The 23,291-nt window shown below is 44.2% G+C and overlaps 1 protein-coding gene across 4 annotated transcripts in view; it reads right to left on the reverse strand.

The window, feature by feature from the left end:
* Positions 1-23,027, reverse strand: part of CLSTN1 (calsyntenin 1) — a 31,003-nt gene extending 7,976 nt beyond the window's left edge. The window contains exons 1-11 of one of the 4 annotated variants that reach the window (XM_064730748.1): positions 22,785-23,026; positions 14,019-14,141; positions 10,223-10,252; positions 8,667-8,862; positions 6,442-6,650; positions 6,087-6,236; positions 5,803-5,988; positions 4,489-4,737; positions 3,522-3,643; positions 2,630-2,792; positions 1,477-1,527 (exon numbers count right to left, since the gene is read on the reverse strand). In XM_064730748.1, the coding sequence (XP_064586818.1) occupies positions 1,477-1,527; positions 2,630-2,792; positions 3,522-3,643; positions 4,489-4,737; positions 5,803-5,988; positions 6,087-6,236; positions 6,442-6,650; positions 8,667-8,862; positions 10,223-10,252; positions 14,019-14,141; positions 22,785-22,851 (1,546 nt within the window). In that variant the 5' untranslated portion in view covers positions 22,852-23,026. Of the gene's footprint in view, positions 1-1,476; positions 1,528-2,629; positions 2,793-3,521; positions 3,644-4,488; positions 4,738-5,802; positions 5,989-6,086; positions 6,237-6,441; positions 6,651-8,666; positions 8,863-10,222; positions 10,253-14,018; positions 14,142-22,784 lie in introns of all 4 variants that reach the window. The other 3 variants (XM_064730750.1, XM_064730749.1, XM_064730751.1) reach the window with 3 other exon arrangements.
* Between the last annotated feature and the right edge of the window lie 264 nt (positions 23,028-23,291).

A 23,291-nucleotide genomic window follows, 5' to 3' on the forward strand; every position in this document is an offset into this window, starting at 1 on the left:
GAACAGTTCACCATGCACGTGGCCCTCAGAGAGCTGTGGCCACCCTGAACTGCCTGCTCCATGACAAACATGTCACAGCGAGGTGGTGCTCAGAAATCAAACACAGTGGGATGAGCCATGAAACCTGAACCTTCCTGCTGGGTAACACCTCCTCCTCAGGACACAGGAGAGCATCCCTCCAGCTTGAGGGATCTGCACCTAAACCAGCCCTGCAGGCTCTCCCTGCACTCCAAGGGTAGAAAGGAGCTTTGTAAAGTCATTCAGCTCATTCTGAGAGGTGTCCAAGAGTCACCTGCCCCTCTAAAGGTGCCATCTTCTCTCTGCACATTCAAGTGAGCAGTTTAAACCCAGGTAACTCAACTAACTCTGATAAGGCCAACCTAACAAGCCCTTTATTCCTCAGTCTTTCTGAAGATGATGTCACCATGATCAGCTAGTCCATCTTGCTAAATCCTGGGGCCACAAAACACCACCTGGAAATGTGCATTTTCAAGCCCATTACTTATTAAGCAACCTGATTTTAGAAAGATGTCTAAGTTTGATTTAGTAGTTTTAAGTGATAAAAGATCCTTGTACAACTCTAAAATTCAGTGGTGAAATGTCCTGCTACAAATTACACCATTTTCATATAGCTTCAGCTTCTGGAGCCCCTGGATGCTTCTCCCTTCTTGCCAAATTAAAATGTGATGCACGGCTAGAAACCTCTTGTTACATCCAGACTATTCCAGCAATTCTTAAACTTTACAGGAAGGGTACATATCTTGAATTCACTTTTAAAAATACACACTAATTTTAAGTATCCCAACTCAAGACACAAAACCCACTGAACTATCACTAAAATCTGTTATGAGGAAATAACCCTGTAGCAAATCTGAAATACCTGGTAGCCAAAGCTTTTCTGCTCATTCACAATTACAATTTTATATAAGTATCTCTATCTGTGAGTATCCCCTGTAAATGACAGGTCTGTGTTTGTGAGCAGCCTGACCTAAATATGAGCTCAGTCTTGTTCTGAGAGAGGATCAAAGGTACCTGAGTTCCAGAGGTCCTGCCCAATGTACTGAATAAATTCTAAAATAAAGGCACATACCTACATGCATAAATACATACATTTATATAGGATGATGTGTGTTTATGCTTCAACAAAACTGGATGAAAGAGATTATAACTGATATTTACAACAGCAACTTTTTTCACCACTTCACTGCAATCACAATTGTTGCAGATTGTACATGGAAGTACATTTGGATGCAACCAAAAAATACCCAAAACAAACAAAAAAACCCCCCAAAACTAAGCAGAAGTCAGCTGATGATGCTCTGCAAATAGAAGCACAATGAAGACACAAGCCTAGGAGAGGATTATGTGAAGGTCAATGGCCCGAATGCAATGCCTGCATTTCATGCTGTGTGCGAGATGAAGCAATGTCTTGGCTTAAAAATGAAATAAAACAGTAGGGAAAAAAACTCCAGCAACCTGCAGAGGTCTCGGGCACAGTTTCATTGTCATTTTCACTTCCTGTATATTCTGTAGAAAAGCAAGACAAAGAATGGGACAATAGGGAAAGGACCAAGTAGTTACAATTTGGCAAACTCTCAAATCCCAGAAAATACAAAGCAGCACATCCCCCAAAGCTTGCTTGTATTGGACCCAGCTCCTCAAGGATTATGAGTTCTTGGAAACAAAGAGCTGCAGTGCAGGGGAAGACATCACTGTGCTGGTACAAGAACAGTCATGGCACCACAGCCCAAAGAGCCCCACACACAAGCAGCAGCAAGAGCTGCAGAACCAGGAGAGGAAGCCTCACACAAACCTTTGTCTTTAGTGAGACAACACAACTCTAACAATTGGCTCCATATGAGGGGAAATTAATGCAAGATCCAGACTAATACAGTAAATCACCAAAAGGTATTGAAAGGTAATCAAAAGAAGCCATTATCAACACAGATTTCTTAATCAATAATAGAATCACATGTATCGAGCAGTCGATTTATCAAATGGAAGCACCAAAAAATGAAAATCGCCTTTTAATTTTTTAAAACAAATGTTCCAAGAACTTATTTAGAAGGATAAAATCTTTTGTTCCTTGGAGACAAGCTGCATACACAACTTAGTGCAGCCTAAATAGAGCAGACAATAAAGCAGATGTCTATTTTTGTAAGCAGAAATGGTAAAATACCCAAGAGACAGCACTGCTCGTGTTGCTCTGCAGAGCTGTCTGCTGGACAGGCTTCCATTGATGAGAAGACTTTTCCTACAAGATGCTTTTCAACCTACTTGAAACGAAGTGTTCTGCTTGGTAATCTGAAGTACATGAGGCATTGTTACAACTACTATTAAAAAAGCTAACAGTATTCCCCATGGCCACCACAAAATCATGTTGATGGAATACAGGCTGGTGAGAGCCTTGCATTTCACACACCTGTGGCCAACGAGAAAACAAACAAACACTCATGGAAAAAATTACTCAGAGGAAATATGTGATACCAGCTTGGAGCAAAACCCATCTGCAAGAGGCAAAACATGTTACATTTCATGCACTAAAAAGACCTGCTGGGTACTTCCACATAACCACAGAGATTTCATTAGAAAAAGTTAATTAGAAGTATTAACAATTGTCAGTATTTACCTTGCCAGCATGCTCCAACCACCAGCTGTGTTTCTATCTTGGAAGGGTGGAGTGGGTAATCCTCAGTGACTGGGAAGGGATCATAGGAAACCCCATCCACGTACAGAGACACTGCAGGAAATTCAACGTTGACCACGTAGTGGTGCCACTCTTTGTCACACACCTGAACAGAGAGTTTTAAAAATTGGGTCATTTTTTCCCCATTGCAGTTCAGTCCTATGTTTAACATAAACATACATGCAGATGTACCAACGACCTACAACACAAGCCTGTACAGACACAGTTGATCTTTCACACACATGGCACACATCTGAAAAGCAAACTGACTGCCAAACATTAATAAAAAGTTTCTTTATTCTGTTGCCAATACAGGAAGCTGCATATGCTTCCTTTCCTTTAATTTTTATATTAAATAACAGCCTATTCCAATCTAACAATACATTTCTACATGCATGCACATCCTGAAATACTGTTATAAGACAACCTTACTAGACAAAGGACAGGTATTTGCTGAGAGGAACTGATAAAAGACAGGACTATTTATCACAGATCCAGGGGGCTGAGAAAATGTCACATGCTCAGAAGTACTTGAATGCTATCATCAACCTGGAATAAATCCCTCCTGCTTTCTCATGCACTCCACCTCAGAGTGCATCTAGGGAAGACAACTGATGTCACAGCTCTAAGACTGACACTGTACTTTCTACTTTATATTCAAGATGAAAAGCTGAAGCTGAGCCTGCCACTCAATCACAAGTGAAACAAGCACTGCTGGGTTCTGCAGAACAGGAGTTTGGAGGGGCAGGAAGCATTTATCACTAAGGACACTGCCAGGGCTGTTAGTGGCTGCTGGCTTTCGCCCTGGCACTGTCCCACGAGCTGCCAGGCTCACCTGATTGAGCTTCCAGTGGAACTCAGCAGGCTGGTAGGACTTTCCCTGGGAGGGGTCCTGGCGGAACAGGAACACCAGGCGGCAGTTGTGCACGTACAGGGCGTAGTGGTGCCGGTTCATATCTGCAGGCAGTTCAGTCAACAGCGTTAGTTCCTGCTCTAAAACCTCACCAACAAAATGCACCTGCTCTGCAATCTCACACTTCAATACCAAAGGCACTGTCAGGCAGTAATCGACGCAGAAGTAAATCAGGCAGGGTAAGAGGAATGTAAAACATCTGAGGGCAAACACTCTTGAAGAACCCATGAGGCTGCAGGACAGACAGAGAAGTCTCTATCCTAACCAACCTAAAGCAAGGCACAGCACTGAAGAGCCAGAGATAAACCTGTCAGCAGGAGAAAAAGAGCTCTACTTGCAAACAGAAGAGGTTTTTTTTGATACAAATAGCAATTATGGAAACAGGGTTATCACATTTCCTTCCTCTTAATGGCATTTTCCAAACTATTGTTTCTGTGTCATAAGCAGAGAGTGAAATTATGCACAGAGTGAAAAAACAACTTAATCTCTGGAGAAAGAGAAATTATATCCTCAAAGGAAAATAAAGATATAGCAGCAAATGCTGTCACTAGACCTGATATGTGTGTCTTAATGTTTTTAGGCAGCATCAAGAACAAGGCTATCTTTGGAGATGCAAACTCCAGGCTGCAGTGCCAGAATAAGTAATCTACCACAGTAAAAGAAGTGCATGATGTAAACTGAAATAGAATTAGAAAAACAAGTCTGTCCAATCTGAAGCTACATAATCGAAGGCTGAGCCTAAACATAAGCACAACAGTGATTTTTAAAGTCAACCTCATATAAATTCCAAGAAAGCCTTAAGGTAGAGAAAACACTGTCACATGCGCTGCCAGAGCACATAAAAACCGACCAACCACAGAGAGTGTTTATAATTGAAGTATTGACAAACCTGTCTTGTCTGAATTGCACAGAATTGTCTCTTTCTCCTTGGTTCCGGGCCCGTGCCTCATCCACACTGAAATCATGAAGGGCTCTTTGAGATTGACTGTGACAACACCATCTGGAATCCTCACAGCCTGGGTGCCATTAAACTCGAAGACCTGGTCGCTGTCATGGCCATTGTCCGTGGGCAGCCCCACAGTCCAGTTAGCAGCACTGCTGGGAGGGGGCAGCAGCTCAGCTGTGCCAGAGGCAGCACCTACAACACAAATGATCACATCAAAACAGAAATTTAAAAGACCACCACTGGTTTCAAATTCAACTGTTTATCTCAGCACTAATTTCTCAGCACCAACTGTCAGAATTATGCACTGCCATCACCCAATTCTTTTAAATAGTGTGGCACTAATTACAGGCATCTAATACCATGGTAACTTCCACAAATTTCACTTCTGGGTGGACAACTAATCTCATAATAAGCAAATTCAACCTCCACAGCTATAGAATCAGATTTTGCCTCTATCTCAGGAATCCTTCCATTAATGCCACTTGTCCCTGAGCCCCATAAGCACGATGCCTTTCTCTGGACACTGTGAGAGCAGAAGTGATCCAGCTGAAGAGCGTGCACAAGCACCCCCTCCCACCCCCAGCACAGTCAGCAGCAGGAACCTTTAACGTCACACTGACCTCAATCAGGGACAGCTCAGCAATTGCCTGGGTCTCTGGGGTTACATGCTACTCAGACTTTCAATTACTTTCAACTGCAGCCGAAGGCATAAATCATGAGTGATCATTTACCCTGTAATCTCAATTCTTCCATATGGCTACAAAGGACTCCACTGACTTTTTGTAAGACCTTTAACTGCAGCGTAAGTGGATGCCAAGGGCATTTATTCCTAGGGCAAGCACGGTACAAATTTAACTGATCCAAGTTAAATGGCTTTTTCTTGGTTTTCTCTAGTTTTTCATCATGTATTTCTCAGATTGCAGCCATTACATCTATCATGCTGAGAAAAGTAGAGGCTTTAACAGCTTTAACCCTTCCACACAAATTCTTCCAGCTCTTCAAAATGAATCTCATGCAAGGGACATTATTAGTCTGCATAAGACAACAGAGAGGCAGAAGAAAGAGATTCTTTACCACATTTGAGAATTATTGTAGAAGTCACCTTCAGGCAATTTCATGCCTTTTGCTGCCAGTGAGGAAATGAGTTGAAGGAAACTATGTGCAAATGAAGACCAGATCTACTCATTGATTTCTGGTCTAACATAAAATTCAAAGTAAAACTAGTAAGCACTTTTGTTTTAACAAAAGCCTTCTTACCACAAAGCCTGTGGATGGATTTCTCAGAGTAGGTGTCTCTATCACAGCCTTTACCAATATGGTTGGTTTCTAGTTCCACCGTTGCTTCCACTGAGGTTATTGGCTCATCACATGTCTCCAAATGCATCCCAGGGAACAGAGCCAAAGAACCAGTGCCAGGCTCGTATTCTATTCTTTTGCTCCAACCTGAATATTTATTCAAAGAAACAATATTAAAGATCTCTCGTGTTTAACTGAAGGTACCAGTAAATGCTAAAAGCAGAGAGGAAAGACAGCGAACTAACCTTGCCAGCCAGGCTTGCACGTAGGCTTAACGCTAATTTTAACCAACACATCTTCAGCAGCTCTCTTCTTCCCACAGTCATAGGCTGTTACTGTCAGTTTATACTGGTGTTCTTTACCATAGCTCAACTTTTCTGTGTTTTTTATATAACCTGACACAGAAAAAAGACAATTGTCAGACATTCAAGACAATTCTTCAGGGTCTGCATACAATGCATCCAGGTACCATCTATGTACTTCATACAGACTTGAATAAACTCATCTGCAAGTGCATTGCCCTGCACCATTTGACTTTTCGGTGCCAGGCTCCAGGTGCCCCTGTTGTGTGGGTGCCAGCCCACCCCAGCTCTGTCTCACCGTCCTTGTCGATGGCAAAGGGCACATCTGGAGTCACGATCTCGTAGCTGCAGATCTGGCTGAACTGGGGGGAGCAATCTGCATCCACGGCCTCCACCTTGAGCACGTTGTCATACCTCTTGCCCTCGATGACCGTGGCCTTGTAGGACTTCTCCTTGAACACCGGGGCGTACTCGTTCACATCGTTCACCTGGATGTGAACTGTGGCCCTGCAATGACACACACACAGGGCTCCCAGAGCCTGCACACCCTGCTCCCAGCACTGCATCCAGCAGCTCCCTCTGCTTCACCTGGATGGGAACTGTGGCCCTGCAATGACACACACAGGGCCTGCACACCCTGCTCCCCCAGCACTGCATCCAGCAGCTCCCCCTGCTTCACCTGGATGTGAACTGTGGCCCTGCAATGACACACACAGGGCTCCCAGAGCCTGCACACCCTGCTCCCAGCACTGCATCCAGCAGCTCCCTCTGCTTCACCTGGATGGGAACTGTGGGCAATGACACACACAGGGCTCCCAGAGCCTGCACACCCTGCTCCCAGCACTGCATCCAGCAGCTCCCCCTGCTTCATCTGGATGGGAACTGTGGCCCTGCACACCCTGCTCCCAGCACTGCATCCAGCAGCTCCCTCTGGATCACCTGGATGTGAACTGTGGCCCTGCAATGACACACACAGGGCCTGCACACCCTGCTCCCAGCACTGCATCCAGCAGCTCCCTCTGGATCACCTGGATGTGAACTGTGGCCCTGCAATGACACACACAGGGCTCCAGAGCCTGCACACCCTGCTCCCAGCACTGCATCCAGCAGCTCCCTCTGCTTCACCTGGATGGGAACTGGGGCCCTGCAATGACACACACAGGGCCTGCACACCCTGCTCCCAGCACTGCATCCAGCAGCTCCCCCTGCTTCACCTGGATGGGAACTGTGGCCCTGCAATGACACACACAGGGCCTGCACACCCTGCTCCTGTTGCAAGAATTACACAGCCAAGACAAACCAACGAATAAGAAAGGAAAAACTGTGTTGGAGGTCTGTTTCCTGGGTATTTTAAACAAGGAAAAATCTGCATTTTACATTTGTCTTTTTTCCCTCCAGTCTGCTTACTTCCATGAATGTGAAGGTTTGGGTTTTGATTAATAGGAATATTTGCACCTGGTTCTGAATGACTGTTACTTTTCTCCTGTTCAAAGAAATGCTTTTGGGGTATTACAGATTCTGCCAAATGAGCTTCTTTTTCACATGAAACCATCCTTCAGCATTCCAGCTCTCAGAAACAAGCAACCACTGACTAATAAACCCAGCAATCTCAACTGCCCTAACTAGGAAAGCAGTGGATGTTTCTCCAATGTATTGCTATATAATTCAGTGGAGTTCTAGGTTCTGTTTACTATCACTGGTTATTTGCAAATAAAACTCAAACCCTTGCATAGTTATAGAATAGCAAGGTTTTGTTTGTCACCAAGATGACCTCTGCTACTCTATTCCTCATCTTATTTATGCCTCTCTCTTTGCTTCACACAACTGCTCATCTCCCACATGCTCTGCAGATGCTTACACCAGAGTGTCAAAGTTATTCTCAAGTGGGTTTTCTAGAGACTATTTTATATTGTGGTTTTTCCTTAGATAAAGATAAGCTAAAGACTGCTTTGTTCCCATCCTTTAATGTAGGCAGAGATGAGCCCCATGCTGTTGATCCTGGGTTCTCTGGTGGGGCTGTCTGGAAATGATAGAAACATGAATGCTTTGGCTTCTTGTTAAGCTTAATAGACTGACTTCTTGAATCAGTTTTTTGGATTTAGAAACTGAATTCCAAAATAATGTCAAGGCCTGTTACCCCATTGCAAACTCTATCAACTCAAGACAGATTGTAAGTGTATCAGCAGTTTCCCTGCTTCTATCCCCACCTGGTTCTCTAATGTAAACCCAGAGACATCAAGAGATAAAGCAGCACCACCTAAGATACAGAAGAAGGGATGTCCAAGCAGTTCATGTCCATTTTGCTGCTCTTTTTATCACTATTATTGCCCTGCTTGAGCAGGGAGCTTGGACCAGATGAGCCAGTGTGGTCCCTTCCAAGCTGGCCCTGTCTGTGGTTCCATGAGAAGCCTTCCAGGATGAACACTTGGTTCACATTTACTCTCAATACACAGACCATAAATCACCACAACAGGAGGCCCCCTGGAGCCAAACTCCCCCTCAGCCCACCCCAGGCTGACTTACTTGTGGGATTTTTTGGCATTTGCTCCATCTGGTCCCTTCCCACAGTCGTAGGCCTGGATGGTGAACGTGTAGTCCTTCTGCAGCTCACAGTCCAGCTTCTCCTTGGAGCGTATGATTCCCTCACCAGTGGATTTATCCACTACCACTGCTTCAAAGGGAACATTCTGCCCGTGGATTTTAAACCCACAAATCTCACCTACAGAGTTAAAGTAAAGATAGGTTACAACTGGTCAACATGATGATGCATTTCTAAAATAAATGACCAAATATTTTGCAGCCAGGGGTTTGTGAGGGTCTGTGGACAAAGCAAGAGCACTGTGCTTTAAAATGGGTGAATTCTGGGAACTTTAGTAAAAAGAAGCAAACGTCTGCCTTCCAAGCAACTTGTTTACTTTGCATCCATTCATGCAGGAGTACAAAAGAGAAAAAGAGAAATGTAGACAGGCATTTCACAGGAGTACTTGAGACAGCTCTAGGGCAAGAGTAGATCTTATGTGAGCATACAGCCAAGGCCACTGGTAATACCTTCTATGCCAAGCTACTGGCAATAGCTGGGCAGCTGGTTTACTTTGACCAGAGCAAGAGGTTAAAATGCACAGTTACAAGTCAAGGGATGAAAAGGCTTCAAGTACAGGTTCAGCACCATAATTACAGAAATTCTGTCAACAGATCAAAGGACAAAGTCTTCCTGTGCAATGTACCTGGCTAAAATCAGGGAATCAAAATAAACTACTGAATGAGAAAGGTAGAAATACCAACTTCTCAGGCATCCATTTCAACAGCTATCTACTAACACAGGCCAAATGTTAGTCAAGGAAGCTCTCAGCAAATGTTTTAGAAGGCTTTCCTTCTGGTCAAACTCTTCACCCTACACACTTGGAAGAGAAGTCCCCAGCACATCATTTTTAAACACATCACAGCTCCAGCTGGCACAGCTGGGAGAGCCCAGCACACAACAAAAGCCACTCAATAAACTCTTTGACCACCTACACTGTGTTTTTACCTCTGCAACTTGTTATACTTTGCTGGGGATTTTCTTACACCAACAAACCCCGCTGTTTTGCTGTTATAGTTGCAGTGGTTTCTTGGTACCAACAAAACACTCCTAATGAAAACATGTCTAGAGGTATTCAGAAAATGGGGGTGATTCATATTTGAAACCACTGAAGTCAGTCCTGAAGGGTGTGTACTGCAGGAAGGTGCTGCAATGCTTCAGCACTTCACAAAGCATGTGCAACTTTGGCTGTCCCAAAGAAGTGATCTACAAGGGAAAATACCAGAAAATGCCAATTTTCCCCAAACAACTTCTTCAATGTCCCCACAATGTACAGTAACCCCAAATGGTTCAAATGGATGTCTGATTTACAGATATTTCTAACCAAGGGTTTGGTTACATAACACTTTTTATCAATATATTTTAAAATAGAAAAAAACTGGGAGAATAAATGGGACAAAAGAGCATGACAGGATCTTCTGTTTCAGTGCTGATTCCCCATTTCATAACCAAAGTTAGTAGGTTAATATTCATAAAAGGGATAGAAAGAACCCTTTATCACCTTCTTTGGTGACTGTCACCTCAAAACTCTCTAAAGGGAAAAAAGACAAACCCATGTCAGTAACAGGAAAGGTTGAATGGGAGCAAATAAGGAAAAGGCAAAGATGCACACATTACACAGAAAAGCTTTGGAAAAACTGTATTTTAAAATTCCAGCGGTGATTTGCTGTAACTGTTACAATTTTAGAGTTTTAGTTATGGTAAATATGATTTAATCTTTTAACTCCAGGTTTTCATTTGGAGAATTCTGAAATATTTCATATCATCAAGGCTTTGTTTTCTCCTTTTCTTTTTTTAATAATACCAACTGCTAAATGAGATATTTTCAAAACTGCATGTTGATGAATAACTGCCCATAAAGTAGAATTCATCTGAATTTATTTACATTATTCTGTATAAAGTATTGCCATAATTAGTGACTAAAAATATACACATTCAAATGTAATCCTGATGAACACAAGTTTTAATTTAAGGAATGTGGAGAGGGAGCTATATGTTTTCCTAGCAGCACAGCATCAAATTTGACACAAAAATAGATGAAACACTATTGCAACAAAATTTCCTCTTAGGTTTGCTACCAGCTATGCAAGTGAGCCAGGGATGGGACAAGTGCAAAATCTGCTTACAGTGCCATCTCCTCTATAGGACATCTCTTTTCTAAAATGCCCCTCCCAGCCCTGCCCACAGCAGCAGAGCTCCCTTCCCAAGCAAACTGGGGCTGGGGGCATCAGCACTGTCCCACCCCAGCATGGCAAGTGCCTCCAGGGAGAGGGACCCCAAGGGCTTGATGGATTTGGGTTTTTTTTTTTAAAGAATCTATAGAGATTCTGCAAGATCCTTTTCAAAGCTCTCCACATAGTCATGCTTTAAATTAAAAATTCCTAACCCCCACAAAATACTGCTTGCATCCCAGAATAGCAAGGGGGAAATGAAGGACTGTGGCTGGGAAGTGGTTTTCCCCAGGGGAGGGGAAGAGGGACTGAAGCCCTGGTACAGGCACATCAAAAACCAAGGGAAACACTTCAAACATCTGGCTCCGAGACCCTGCACTGCACATTCAGCTGTGTGAAGGCATCCAGATACAGCAGTGCTGTTCCAAATGTAACAGAAATTCAGCTCCTTGATGCACAGTAAAGGGGAAATCCCTGCTCCAGAGCTTCAGCCATCAGATGGGCTTTAGGCACAAACAATGAACATACAATAAAAATGTAACTGTCCTTTATTTTATTTTTATTTTATTTTTTTCAGCAAAACCACTTAGGATCAAATTCCAACATGGTTCAATTTGTAATGTAGAAAAGAGTCACTGAGGAACAAGAATGGTCACTGTCTTCTCAAGCAGATGTGTAACAGTGATGGTGCAGAAGACTGATTCCATCCTGTCCCTATGTGCCAGGCAGCTTGACAAGGCCAGCTGGCATGACTATATTCACCCTGTTTCCAAAAGTGCATAATTTCACATTTAAAACCATACAATTAACCTGAGAAATAAAAATCTACATAATCCCACTGATTTTTGCACACCTGAATTTTAGGGTCCTACCCAGAGCACAGAGTGAGCACAGCAATAAATGTTACTTTTGCTTGCCCCACAGTTCAGGTACTACAAAGCATCCAAATGAACTCGTTTCGAGATGTTTCGACACGCTCAAAATTGAAATAAAGCAAAAAAGCTCTACTTAAAGTATTTTAAATCTGCAGACAGTTCAGAAGTTTCACAGCTCAGCTAGAGGGCACAATTAATTAAAACAGCCAGCCTTTTGAAGCATGAATAAATTTGATTTCTAAGCAGGAGCACAGCAGCAAGGGCTGAAGCAGGCAGTTCATCCTGAGCAGTGCTTTGTTTGCTGTGGAAGCACATCAGGCCCTGGGTGCTCCCACTGAAGCCCAGCTGGGCAGCAGGGTCTGTGCAGGACAGCTGTGAGCACAGCTGGCACAGGCTGCAGCACTGCTCCATTTCATGGCCACAAACACTTCCACACCGCCCTTCAACATCTGGACAATTCACACCCAACGTTCTCATACCAGCCATGTCCTTACAACGTTCATGTGCCATACTCTAAACTTAATTTCTTTAAATCCATTGCTCTGCTCCTGCTGTTTAAGAAATGTCCATTTTTGAAAGCCAAAATATATTGTTTATACTTAAGAAATGTCCATTTTTGAAAGCCAAAATATATTCCTTATACAAATATATTCTGTTTATATGATTTCCCGTTGATAAAAATGTTCCTTTAATGAAAGCAGGTTTATACAATTTAGATCAACCCAATGGGAAAAGTCTCATTTAAGAAATGCTTTGACATTGGATTTTCCTCTGCAAACACAACAAAATATTTGAAGATACTCTGACAGTACTTTCTTGAAAGCATTCCTATTCAAGAGGTATAAAACTGCCATTTTCAGAATCTGTGCAATGCTGCTGAACTACCAGCACCTACATTTAAAGCACTTAAGAACTGCAAGAGGTGATTCACGTTCTCCTCATCCCTGAGAACACAAGTCAGGCCTCCCATTCCTCTTCTTAATTAACAGATTTTGTGTATCCCAACACAATGTTCTTCCTTTGGCAATGAAAGTTTTGTCCACAGACAGAAGTTTTATTTCCAGTTTAGATGTAGAAGAGCCTCTGCCATATGTACCCAATGCATGAGGAAGTTTGAATTTCAGAGGTTTAGCATTATCTCTCAACTTCTGAATAGCAAATTTACCATTATCTTCAACTTCATTGGAGATAATCACAGCCTTATGATAATGAACAAAACTGTTACTTTAAGCAGTACCTCAAGAAAATTGTGACCAAACTGCCATAAAACTGCAGCATTCAAGGCAGTCAGCTGCTGAACCTTTCAAATGCCTCTTAATTTAATTTAATCACTCTCCTATCTCTTCCTCCATGAATCCAGGCTAAGCAATGCTCCCAAAAATGGCTCATGCCACATCCTTTAGGTACTTCCCTAGGATTCTTAACTCTCAAATTTTGCTTAACCAAATAAGCTTCTCCAAATATCCAATTTAAGCTTGTGTTATCCACTACAAGTAATTTAAATACCTGCAGATGCCCAATGTTTTTCTTCAAATACATCTTTCTAACACTGTCAAATTCAAAAAAGGACTTTCCTTAATACTGCATCCAATTAATGAATACAGTATGCCTAAACAAAAGTTTTCAGAAAAAAATCTACTGCAGAAGTTTATAAGAAAATTGTCAGTCCTATGTTTGAAGTGAAGAATCAACCCACACTTGGCAATATCTTGTGTATCATTCTCTATATTCTTTACTGGAGGAGAAAAAGCCTTTTCTTCAGCCAGAGGAAGTTGTTCAGTTTTCAAAATACCCTAGACTGTGAAGCAAACTTATCATAGACATGCAATCCTAATTCTACTAATTAGTATTTTCACTTTATTAAGACACAAAAATCGCTAAGGAAACCAAACACCAAAACACTCTTCAGAATGGTAAGAAAATCATTGTTTCAGAACTCCCACGCTGAATGCTGTGAAATGTGGAATCTGGAGGATTGAGGAAAAGGATAGACACTATGAAAACAAAAATAAACCACCAGAAAAATTACCATGTACACATGAAATTGAAAGAAGCAAGGTACTTTCTGGTTTGGATACTTGGATACAGCTGCAAACCTGAAATAAAACACTGGTCCATGCACACACATTTCCTAGGATCTAAAAGCTTTGAAATGTTATGCTCCTGTTAGGGAAAACACACTAACACAGAGCATTTGCCCCCAGGAAAGCATTAGCACATCTTCAAACAGAAATGCAGATGAATTCCTTACCTGCAAATCGCAGAGGTGCATCTTTGTCCAGGGCTATTAGAGGGGGGTCCAGGAGCACCGTGTTGTCATTTTCTGTAACTATGCCATGATAGGTTGTTTCAATCCATGGCTTATGCTTGTTCACTGAAGGGGAAACAAAGTACAAAGTCAAAACATTTGAAACTGACAATATCTTTAAAAAATGTTTTGTAATACTAATTTCTGTATTTTCCTCTTTTGCAATTCTGAATCAAGGTTTCAATAAACTAAAAAATTCGAGACAAAATCCTGGCTAAGTATGTTCAGAAAATTTGAGTGTCCCTGTAGGCTTTCCAAAAGTAACTCAGAGAATTTAAATGAGTTTCTAACTATGCTGGGATTTAAGACGCCCCTGAAGTGCAATTCAAAAACCTGCAAACAGTGATGGGGAGCTGCTGCCATCAGTGCCAAGTGTGACACCAGCAAAATCTCACTCAGAAACGAACCAGAGAACACGAAACACCAGGGTTTGTTTACACCGTGCTTCCCCCCACCATGCAAAACCTGGGATACAGCTGCTGCAATATTCTTCAGAACATGGAGATTTGTTCTCAGGTCAGCTTTCTGTCCTGTATAGGGGGTTTCACTATCATTAAGAAAACAGGTGGAAAAGACAACAGGCTTCATTTATTCAGTAGTTGCTTCAAGATACTGGGAAGCCACTAAGAAATCCCACATGAGAGAATCCTTCACCTCTGCACAGAAGGGCCTCAAAGTGATCCCCTGAGCCTGTCTCAGGATGCCTCTGCTGCAAAGAAACGCAGTGTCTTTCCCTGTCAGCCTCAAAAAGAGTTTTTTCTACTACATCACTAAAGATGCAAGATCAAATCATGTTATCTACTAGGCTGTCATCTACGGCGTGACAATCCAGCAGGAGAGTCCCTTAATTATTAAACATTTAGCTTTATTTTATGATCCCCAGCTCAGGTGCTGGAGTGTGACTGCCTGAGTTGCTCCTGGATGGTTATGTTTCCTTAGCAGCACAATTTTCCCACATGCAATTCTGGAAAATTTCATGTATCCAGCTGCTTAGAGCCTACTGAAAAACATCCTAAAGGGCCTGAAACCTGCTCCTTACCAGACAAAACCAAGTAACCTTCAGCAAATGATGCATAAAAAAATGCTTTGCTAGAGGTTACAACAAACCCACCAAAGAGCATTCCATAGGCAACATCACCCAGGTTCAGGTCTGCAGGAGATCAAGAACTTAAAACTTATGAAATAAAAGTAAAATATCCACTACAGCTTGAACACTAGCACACAGCTGAGTCCTGCTATTTCACCTCTACAGAATTATATAAGCAGATTGTCATAAGGCAGGCAGAGATGGAAGGCTAACCCAGACTCTTGAATCCTGTCTCTTCAACCAACCAAAATGGATTCATGTCTTGTGCCATATGCTTACCTAGGGGAATTAACAACAGTGATAAAAGGACACTTCAATAAAGGATTAAACCTAGAGAACTCATACAGGAAACCATCATACTCCCAGTATGCTTCCATCTGCAATCTTTTACTAGTTAGTAGCAACAGCAGACAGGATATATCATCTTCATCCATAACAATGCAGCAAGAAAGATCTCACAAGGAACTGCTTTAATGCAAACCGTGTTAATTACTCCATGTGGTTTTACTTAATATGGCAACACTCTCTTCACTGCCTCAGTAGGCTCCCACAGGCACACTCCCAGCATGCAGCACAGCACAGAGGCAGCAAATGCCAAGCACACTGCTCCATTTACCCAGCCAGAACACGGCGTTTAGAACAAACCTGCTCCTCCCAGGGCCACAGCACACACTCCTCCTGCCCAGCTCTGCTCCCGTGGAACACACCCACAGCTCAAACCTGCTCTCAAGAAAACCATCTCACCAACACAGCTGTGGCTTCAGTGGCACAAGGAGGTCACAAGTGTGTATTTTTATGTTGGTTCATCCAGGACTGTTACACCCCAATTGAAAATCTGAGTCCTTTCATCTGTTCATCTTCATTCTTGCAAGGATATGGTACAAAATACCAGAACAGATCTCTGCCAGAAAAAACCCTCCATCTCCATTCTAATGCTTCTGAATGTGGATTACAAAAATACTTAGGTTTTTTTTAATGTTCTGAGAAATCTTCTCCTAATTTAGCAACCTCCTAAATCCCACTACTGCTGGGTAGGGAGTTCTATAAAACCTTGAAGTACTGTAAGCACATATGAACAGAATTTTGAGTATGCTGAGCATCTGCAGAGTCTAGTGAACCTTCAAACAACAGGCCCAGTTGAAAGCAAAGTCATGTCTTTTTATTGTGCTGCAGACAATAAAATCATAAAGCTTAAACCCCTTTGTGTTTTGGAAGGCTAAAGCATCACCAGATTTTAAAACATAAAGCTTAAATCCCTTTGTGTGTATGAAGGCTAACATCACTGGATTTTAAAACACAAACTTACTGCTGAATACCCAGGAAAGGCCTGTTATCCATATTTGTGATCTACTGACTTCAGCATAACCACACACTGGAAGGAATTCTCAAGCTAGCATTTGAAATATGAAGTACAGCTTACATCACTGCTTCCCTTCAATCAAACTGAACCAAGTATTATCCTGATCTCAGCTGCTTCAATAGCATTAAATGCTGGACTGTGAAGGGGTGCTTTAATTGTCACGGAACTCCTGCAATCTACAGAGGCTGCTCAAAGACAGCCTGGTAATTTCAAACCAGAACAGCAGCCTATCCCAAGCTCGACACTAACCAAGTGCCCTGAGCTGTTAATCTCTTGCCATTTAACTGGGATAAACGACACCAGTTTCCTTGAAATACAATATTCACACAGTTTGTAAGTGCCTCAGCTGGAATCTGCTGTAAATCCCAACGAGCATTAATCTAGTCAGGCGGGGGGAGCCGCGCTGGCACAGACTGGCAGACTTTGGGCACAGCAATGCCAAGGCCAGCTCAGCAGAGGCATTTCCCCATTTCCCGGGTGTCACCCTGAGTGGGGACGCCCCTGCCAGCCCTGCCTGCTGCCCAGCCTGACAGAACCCTCCCTGAGCAGAGCGCAGCCACCTCCCTGCAGGTAATGCTGCTGCTGCTGCTGCTGCTGCAGGGGAGGCAGCTTTGAAAATCCCATCTGCTCATTGTCTCCTGGAGCACAACAGACCATTCTGACCGTGCTGCAGCAAGGGGACTGCTCCTCAAAGCAAGGATGGATGGCTCATGCTGCAGAACACAATCCAGCAGATAACCAGCAGCAACCTTTTCCCGCTGCCTAAAAGAATTAATGAATGTAAACGAACAGGTAGGCAGGGCAGCTGGGTTTAGGGCTAGTATGGAAACTTTAATCACAAGCTATTAAGACAATCAGATTAATTCAGCTCTGTAATTTGAAAGCAAATACTAAAATTAAATGTGCTTATCAAAGTCCTTTCTGAGGACTTTTGTTTTCTTCTTACAAGTGGTCGGAAGTTTATTTGACTCAAATGGGATCTGGCACCTACATGACCAAAGATTTAAACACACCCCACCCAGAAAGAACTGTAGTTGGAACCCTTTTTCTAGATAACTGCTTCTAATATACTGTGCTGTATAGTTGTGTTGCATATTGTTAGAACTGAATCAAGATGATTCATGTAAAAAAAAAATCTTAAGAATTAACTGGTTAAACATACTAAACTCAGTAACAAGTACTAAAGTTTGAAAGCTATTTTGTTCAATCTAGTGACAGAAACAACAAAATCCTCATTCTGAAAATGTACCTTTGAGACCTCATGAAAAATGCCTAGAAAATTCACAAAAAGAGAACTATAGTCTCTGTTAATACAGATGAACCAGTAAAGAGTCCTTTACTTGTCCTGAAGGTCTGATAAAAACTGATTACTGTGTATCTTTTCTTTATTGTCTTACTCTGGATGCAAGAGATCACAAGGAAGCCTTTCAGCGAGACAATAAAAACTCCAACACGTCTTACCTTGAACAGCTGTAATTTAGTACTGTTCTGATGAAATTTTAAGCTATATCATTAAAAGAACAAATGTGTGTAGTACCTAACCACAGAAAAATACAGTCCAGCCAAGGAGTGAAGAGCTACACAATAAAATATGCTTCTCCACCCTGAAAGCAAAGCTGAATAAGAGAAGGCGTAGCCGGGCCTGATTACAATGTGTGTTCTGTCCTGCCCAGCCTGCCACTCACAGCTCCTGCCCCCAGCCTCCAAGAGAAAACACCCAGGATTAACTTTGGGTACAAGAACTTGAAATAAACCAGTGGTAATGCAAAGATGTATTGTGTTTGTTTATTTAACTGGGTCTTATCAAACCTAGATTTTTATCAAAAGTCATTGTCCTACAACCAGGTCCAAACAATGGGGTAAAACTGACCACAAGTTCTGCTCGAATCCTGACTCCCATGGTAGTGGAGCTTACCCACAGCATGAGGCTCCCAAAGTACCATTGCCACTGCTGGGAACTGGAGGCAGCAGCACAGCCTGAGGGAGAGAAGCCAGGAGATGCCCCAGGCCAGGGATTAAGGGAGAGCACGGATATCCACCATTGCCCTCTGTGGTCCTGGCTGAGGGAAAACCCAGCGGCTGAAATTCATCCCACACTTTCAGATCTCTGTCTTGGACTCTGCCACAGTCAAGGAGCATTTCTAACTCCTGCTCTGGAAGCTCACCAGCCATACACTGGAGCACAAGATAAATTTATCATCTATCAGTTGCCCACACTATCAGCCTGTACAATTAACACGACCTCTTTCAAACACCACATTCAAACCAATAGCTGTAGGGATTCAACAGGGTTTTATTAAATTGGATTTTGCCTGGAGAAAAATCACTTGTTTATCACCACTTACAGAAAGTTTCCTGTTCTCCACTGAACCAGTCAACTCTATCTGATTTTATTTGTACAAAGATAGATGGAAGTTTTGCTGTAAGCCTGATGAAACTAAGAGACGTGCAAATGACTGATTAGAAACTATCTGCAATTTTTACTATCCACAACTGCAACAGAAGAAACATTCAGAGCACCCAAGACCTCAGACAGACAATATACTGACCAAATTTGAATTTGGATAAAAGCCCGTCAGAGAAAACAAAGATTCCACCACAAAACAGTTTAAATAGGATTAAGACAACAAAGCCTTAATTTCAAGTGAAATTTAAAATGTTTTACACTAAACAGAAGACTGAACTAGAAAACATAAGCCTTTAACTACAAACACTAATTTAATAAATGTTATCTTAAATGTTGCTAATTATAGTGCAAGACTGGAAACCCCTTTCCTTTTAACTGCTGTCCTGTACATAAACTTTGCTCCTTGAAAGGAAGCAGTATTTAGAAATACAGCAAACATCACCCCAGTATAGCTGGCACTTCTGGCTCTACTTGTTGACTCCATTTAAAACCAGGGAAACCCACTGGGAGCAGTAGCTGCAACTTGTTTTCAATCAGACACAAAGCAAGTGAGATGAGACCTAATACTATAAACAAAGGACAGACAGACACTCCTTCAAAGGCACTGAGGTTTCCAATAATCCCTTCTAAAGACTTCTAAGGAGGTTTAGTCCCTGCAGAAGCCAATGCGAGTCAATCAGTACAAAACAAATAAATTAGAGTGCAAAACAAGATTTATTTAAGACCAAGGCTTCCGCCTCACTGAACTCTCCCAGGCTGAGGTATCATTTCTGTCTTTGACACAATGATAATGCTACAAGATATGTGGCCCTTAACACCACAAACCACGTTTCAGAGAGACTTCCCCCAATGGAACTAAAGAGAATCAGATAAGGCTCAGAAAAATGGCAGAAGAGCTTTTCTTCAGAAAACTCTAAAGACTGTAGATGTTTTTTCCTCTCTCATAACAGTTTCAGAGCCACAAGCCACTCAGCTATCACATACTTGGGCTTCAGGCAGGAAACGCTGCTTTACCCAGAATACCAGAATTCGAACTGTGGGATGTTCACATTATGCAGAGCTGTGGCCTGAGCAGGGTTTAACTTCAATGACACACTGAGGCCCATGAGCCCAGCTTCTTCCCTTCTCCTTAAAAAAACCTTTACCATTATCTGAGGCTGGTGATTTTGTGTCTGCAGAAACATTACGACCTCAAACCAAAGACACATAAATTTATTAAGTCTAGAGAAGTTTCTGTTGACACATTTTCCAGCTACCTCAGCACAGACAGCACAACCTGCAGCCTGGTAACAAGGGAGAAGACAACCAGCACAGGAGTATTCCAAACACGATGTACACCATGCTTGGCCAGACCATCTCTCCTCCATTTCAGTTTCCACAGCAGTGCATTATTTTAAATAACACATACAGAAAAAGAGATTGAAATTGTTTACATGAACAGATGGCTGTATATAATGCTCCCCCAAGCACCATACATTGTAGAGAGGTTTAGTACTGGTTAATTCTCTCTCTTCTCAGTGGTTTCTTACTTTCATAAATACTTGAAGAGCAAAAAAGAACAGGCCACATAAATAGCCAAATTGTCTCTACATAATGCTTTAGGGTAGTGTTACATTTCCTTGCCTCTGGAAAGGAGAAAGAAACCTACCTAATCTCCAGCCCTATATTTAAAAGGCTGTTCCCGTGTCAAAGAAACATCTGCAGCAAGACTGTGGTAGTAACAAAGTGGTTTGTGGTTTGGATTTAAGACATCCACAGCACCACAGAACTTCCTGAAATAATCACAGATCAGCAAAGTTTCTTCAAGATAGTATTACTTCCATCAATACCCTTTCTAAATGATAGTGAGTTGGAAGGGCCCCAAGATGACAGAGGTCTGCCACTGTGCCTGGTCAGGCCCATGGAAGCAGCAGCTGGGAACTGCTCCATTCCCCATCCTGCTCTGCTCAGAGACACCCAACTGCTTCAGCCACAAACACAGCCAGAATGCACTGCTAGGTACGGCTATTCCACTGCAACAAGCTTGGAAATATTTGGGTCAACTTGATCAATTACAAAACAAATTCGATTAGATTTAAGAGTTTTGAATCAGCTGGACAGGAAAATGCCTCTTTAAAACCCAAAATCACTCTCTGCACCCCTTAAAATAAGTACAGGGAAGATGGTAGGTCAGCTACCTCACACCTGCCTTTTGGGCAAGATCAAATCCCCCAAACGCTATTTCCCTTTTATTTCCAACATCAAAAGAGAAACCACTTTTCACTCCCCTGTTCCAACAACAGGAATGGCAGAACTGGCAAGTTCAACTGCACTTGGAAAAAAAAAAAAAAAAAAAGGAACTGGCAATACAGCACAAAATGGAAAGCTTACCATAAATGCTTCTGAACAAATGCCTTTCCTAACAACAGGGAAATAAAAACGAGTAGCCCTTGCAGCTTTCCAGGTGTCCTCCAGAGCTTACTTCTCACTAAGTGCATCTCCACGTAATATTATTAACAGGTCTACCTACAGCAGCCAAAACGCTGCAAGGACTAAGGCAACTGCACACACTAAGCCGAAGCAGCCCTCATTCTGTAACTCAGTTATGTGTGATGAAGTTAAACAGATCAGGACCTGCAGTCCAGCAGCTCTGTACGTCTGACTGAAAACAGGTACTGCCTCCAACAAGCTGCAGAAAATCTGCCTACCAGCGCTGTCCTGGGTAATGCTGCCTAAATTTGCTATTTGTTTCCAAGCAGCTTTCTTGGAAAATGGTTTTTTGATCTTAATCTTATTCCTGATTTCAAACGATGGAATTCAAAGACACTATGCTTGTGTACTGGTGTAAATATTACATTTAATGATTCCAAGAACGCTGGTGAACAGATTGTACTTGAGGGATCTTACACAGGTAAATGATGGCCACTGTCAGAACAGCTGGCAGAAGACTTCCTAGACATACTACAGCATCAGCTTCTTCATCCCACATAGGGAAACTGCATCAAGATGGGTCCATAACGAGCTGGTTTTTAAATCAAGAACTTCCCTTCAACGTATTCATAAGCCATTTTACAGCCGCACTTCTAACGTACGCTGCTATTCAATGCTCTTAAATCTCATCATGCGAGCAGCTGAATCTTGCAGAAGCAGCATTCCCGATGCCAGGGGTAACCTTCAGGTGAGGAAGCGTCTCCGAGCCTCTCACTGAAGCCTGCTGGGGAGCAGCCCCGCAATGCGTATGATGCTGCTGCTCCTCGGGATCAATCAATAGCCACCAGGCCCGCGCTCGCATCGCCAGCCCGCACGCTCCGGCCCAGGCAGGCGCTGCCCCGGCTCATCCCGCACGGAGCTTTGCCCCGCCAGCCCGGCCAGGCCCGGCTGCCCAGGGGTTTTATCCCCGCTGCCGCCCCGGCTCTGCCCGGCCCCGCTCCGGCCGGGTCTGCCGCTGGACCCTCCCGGCAACAAGTGCCGCCCCCCGGCCGCCCCGGGCCCCGTTATGTAACCGGCGGGCGGACACAGCGAGCGCCGCCGCCGCCGCGCATCCCCCGCCGGGCCGGGCCGGGCCGGGCTGCGCCCTCCGCGGCTGGGAGGGCTCGGGGCCGCTGGGCGCAGGTGAGCCGGGAGGACGAGCCGCCATCCCCTCATCCCCTCTGCAGGTGCAATGGCCGCGGCGGAGTCATCCCGGCCCCAGCTCCATCCTCCCCCCTTCCCCTACCCCCGATGTCCGCCCGCCTCCGCGCTCCCTCCCCTGCGCAGGGCGCCAAGGACATCGTCCCCTCGCCCGCCCGCGGCGCAGCTCGCCAGGCGACCCGCACCGGCGCCCTCGCCGTCGCCAAGGCGCCGAGCAGCCTCCCCCGCCCGCCCCAGCCGCGTTACCTCGAGCGGCCGCGGCCGCTCCGCAGAGCAGCGCGGCGAGCAGCAGGCGGGCGGCGGGGGCCGGCATGGCAGCGCGGAGCGGGGACGGCAGCGCGCAGCCCCGGCTGGCGCCCCCGCTGGTCCGGGCTCCGCTGTGCGGCGGGCGGAGGGCTCGGCTCGGCCCCGCGGAGGAGGAGGAGGAGGAAGAAGAGGAGGAGGGAGGAGAAGCGCTGCGCGGCCCCGCTCCGCTCGCCGTCCCTCCCCTCCCTCCCCCGCCCACCCCGCCGGCGGCTCCTAAAATGGCGGCCGGGCCCGCGCCGGGCACCAGGCGGGGGAGGGAGCGAACCAACGGCGCGGGGCGGGGGGCGCCGGGAGAACCCATTGCGGACCCCCGCGGGCTGCGGCGCGCCCCGCCCCCGGCGCTGAGGGCACTGCGGCACCGCCGCCATGGTGCTCTCTCAGGGGCATAGCCATGGTGCCTCCATCACGGGCACCGCCGCTCCCTCACGGGCACCTTCCGCCCGCCGG

Source organism: Zonotrichia leucophrys, chromosome 21 (genome assembly GCF_028769735.1).
Source record: "Zonotrichia leucophrys gambelii isolate GWCS_2022_RI chromosome 21, RI_Zleu_2.0, whole genome shotgun sequence".
NCBI lineage: Eukaryota > Metazoa > Chordata > Aves > Passeriformes > Passerellidae > Zonotrichia > Zonotrichia leucophrys.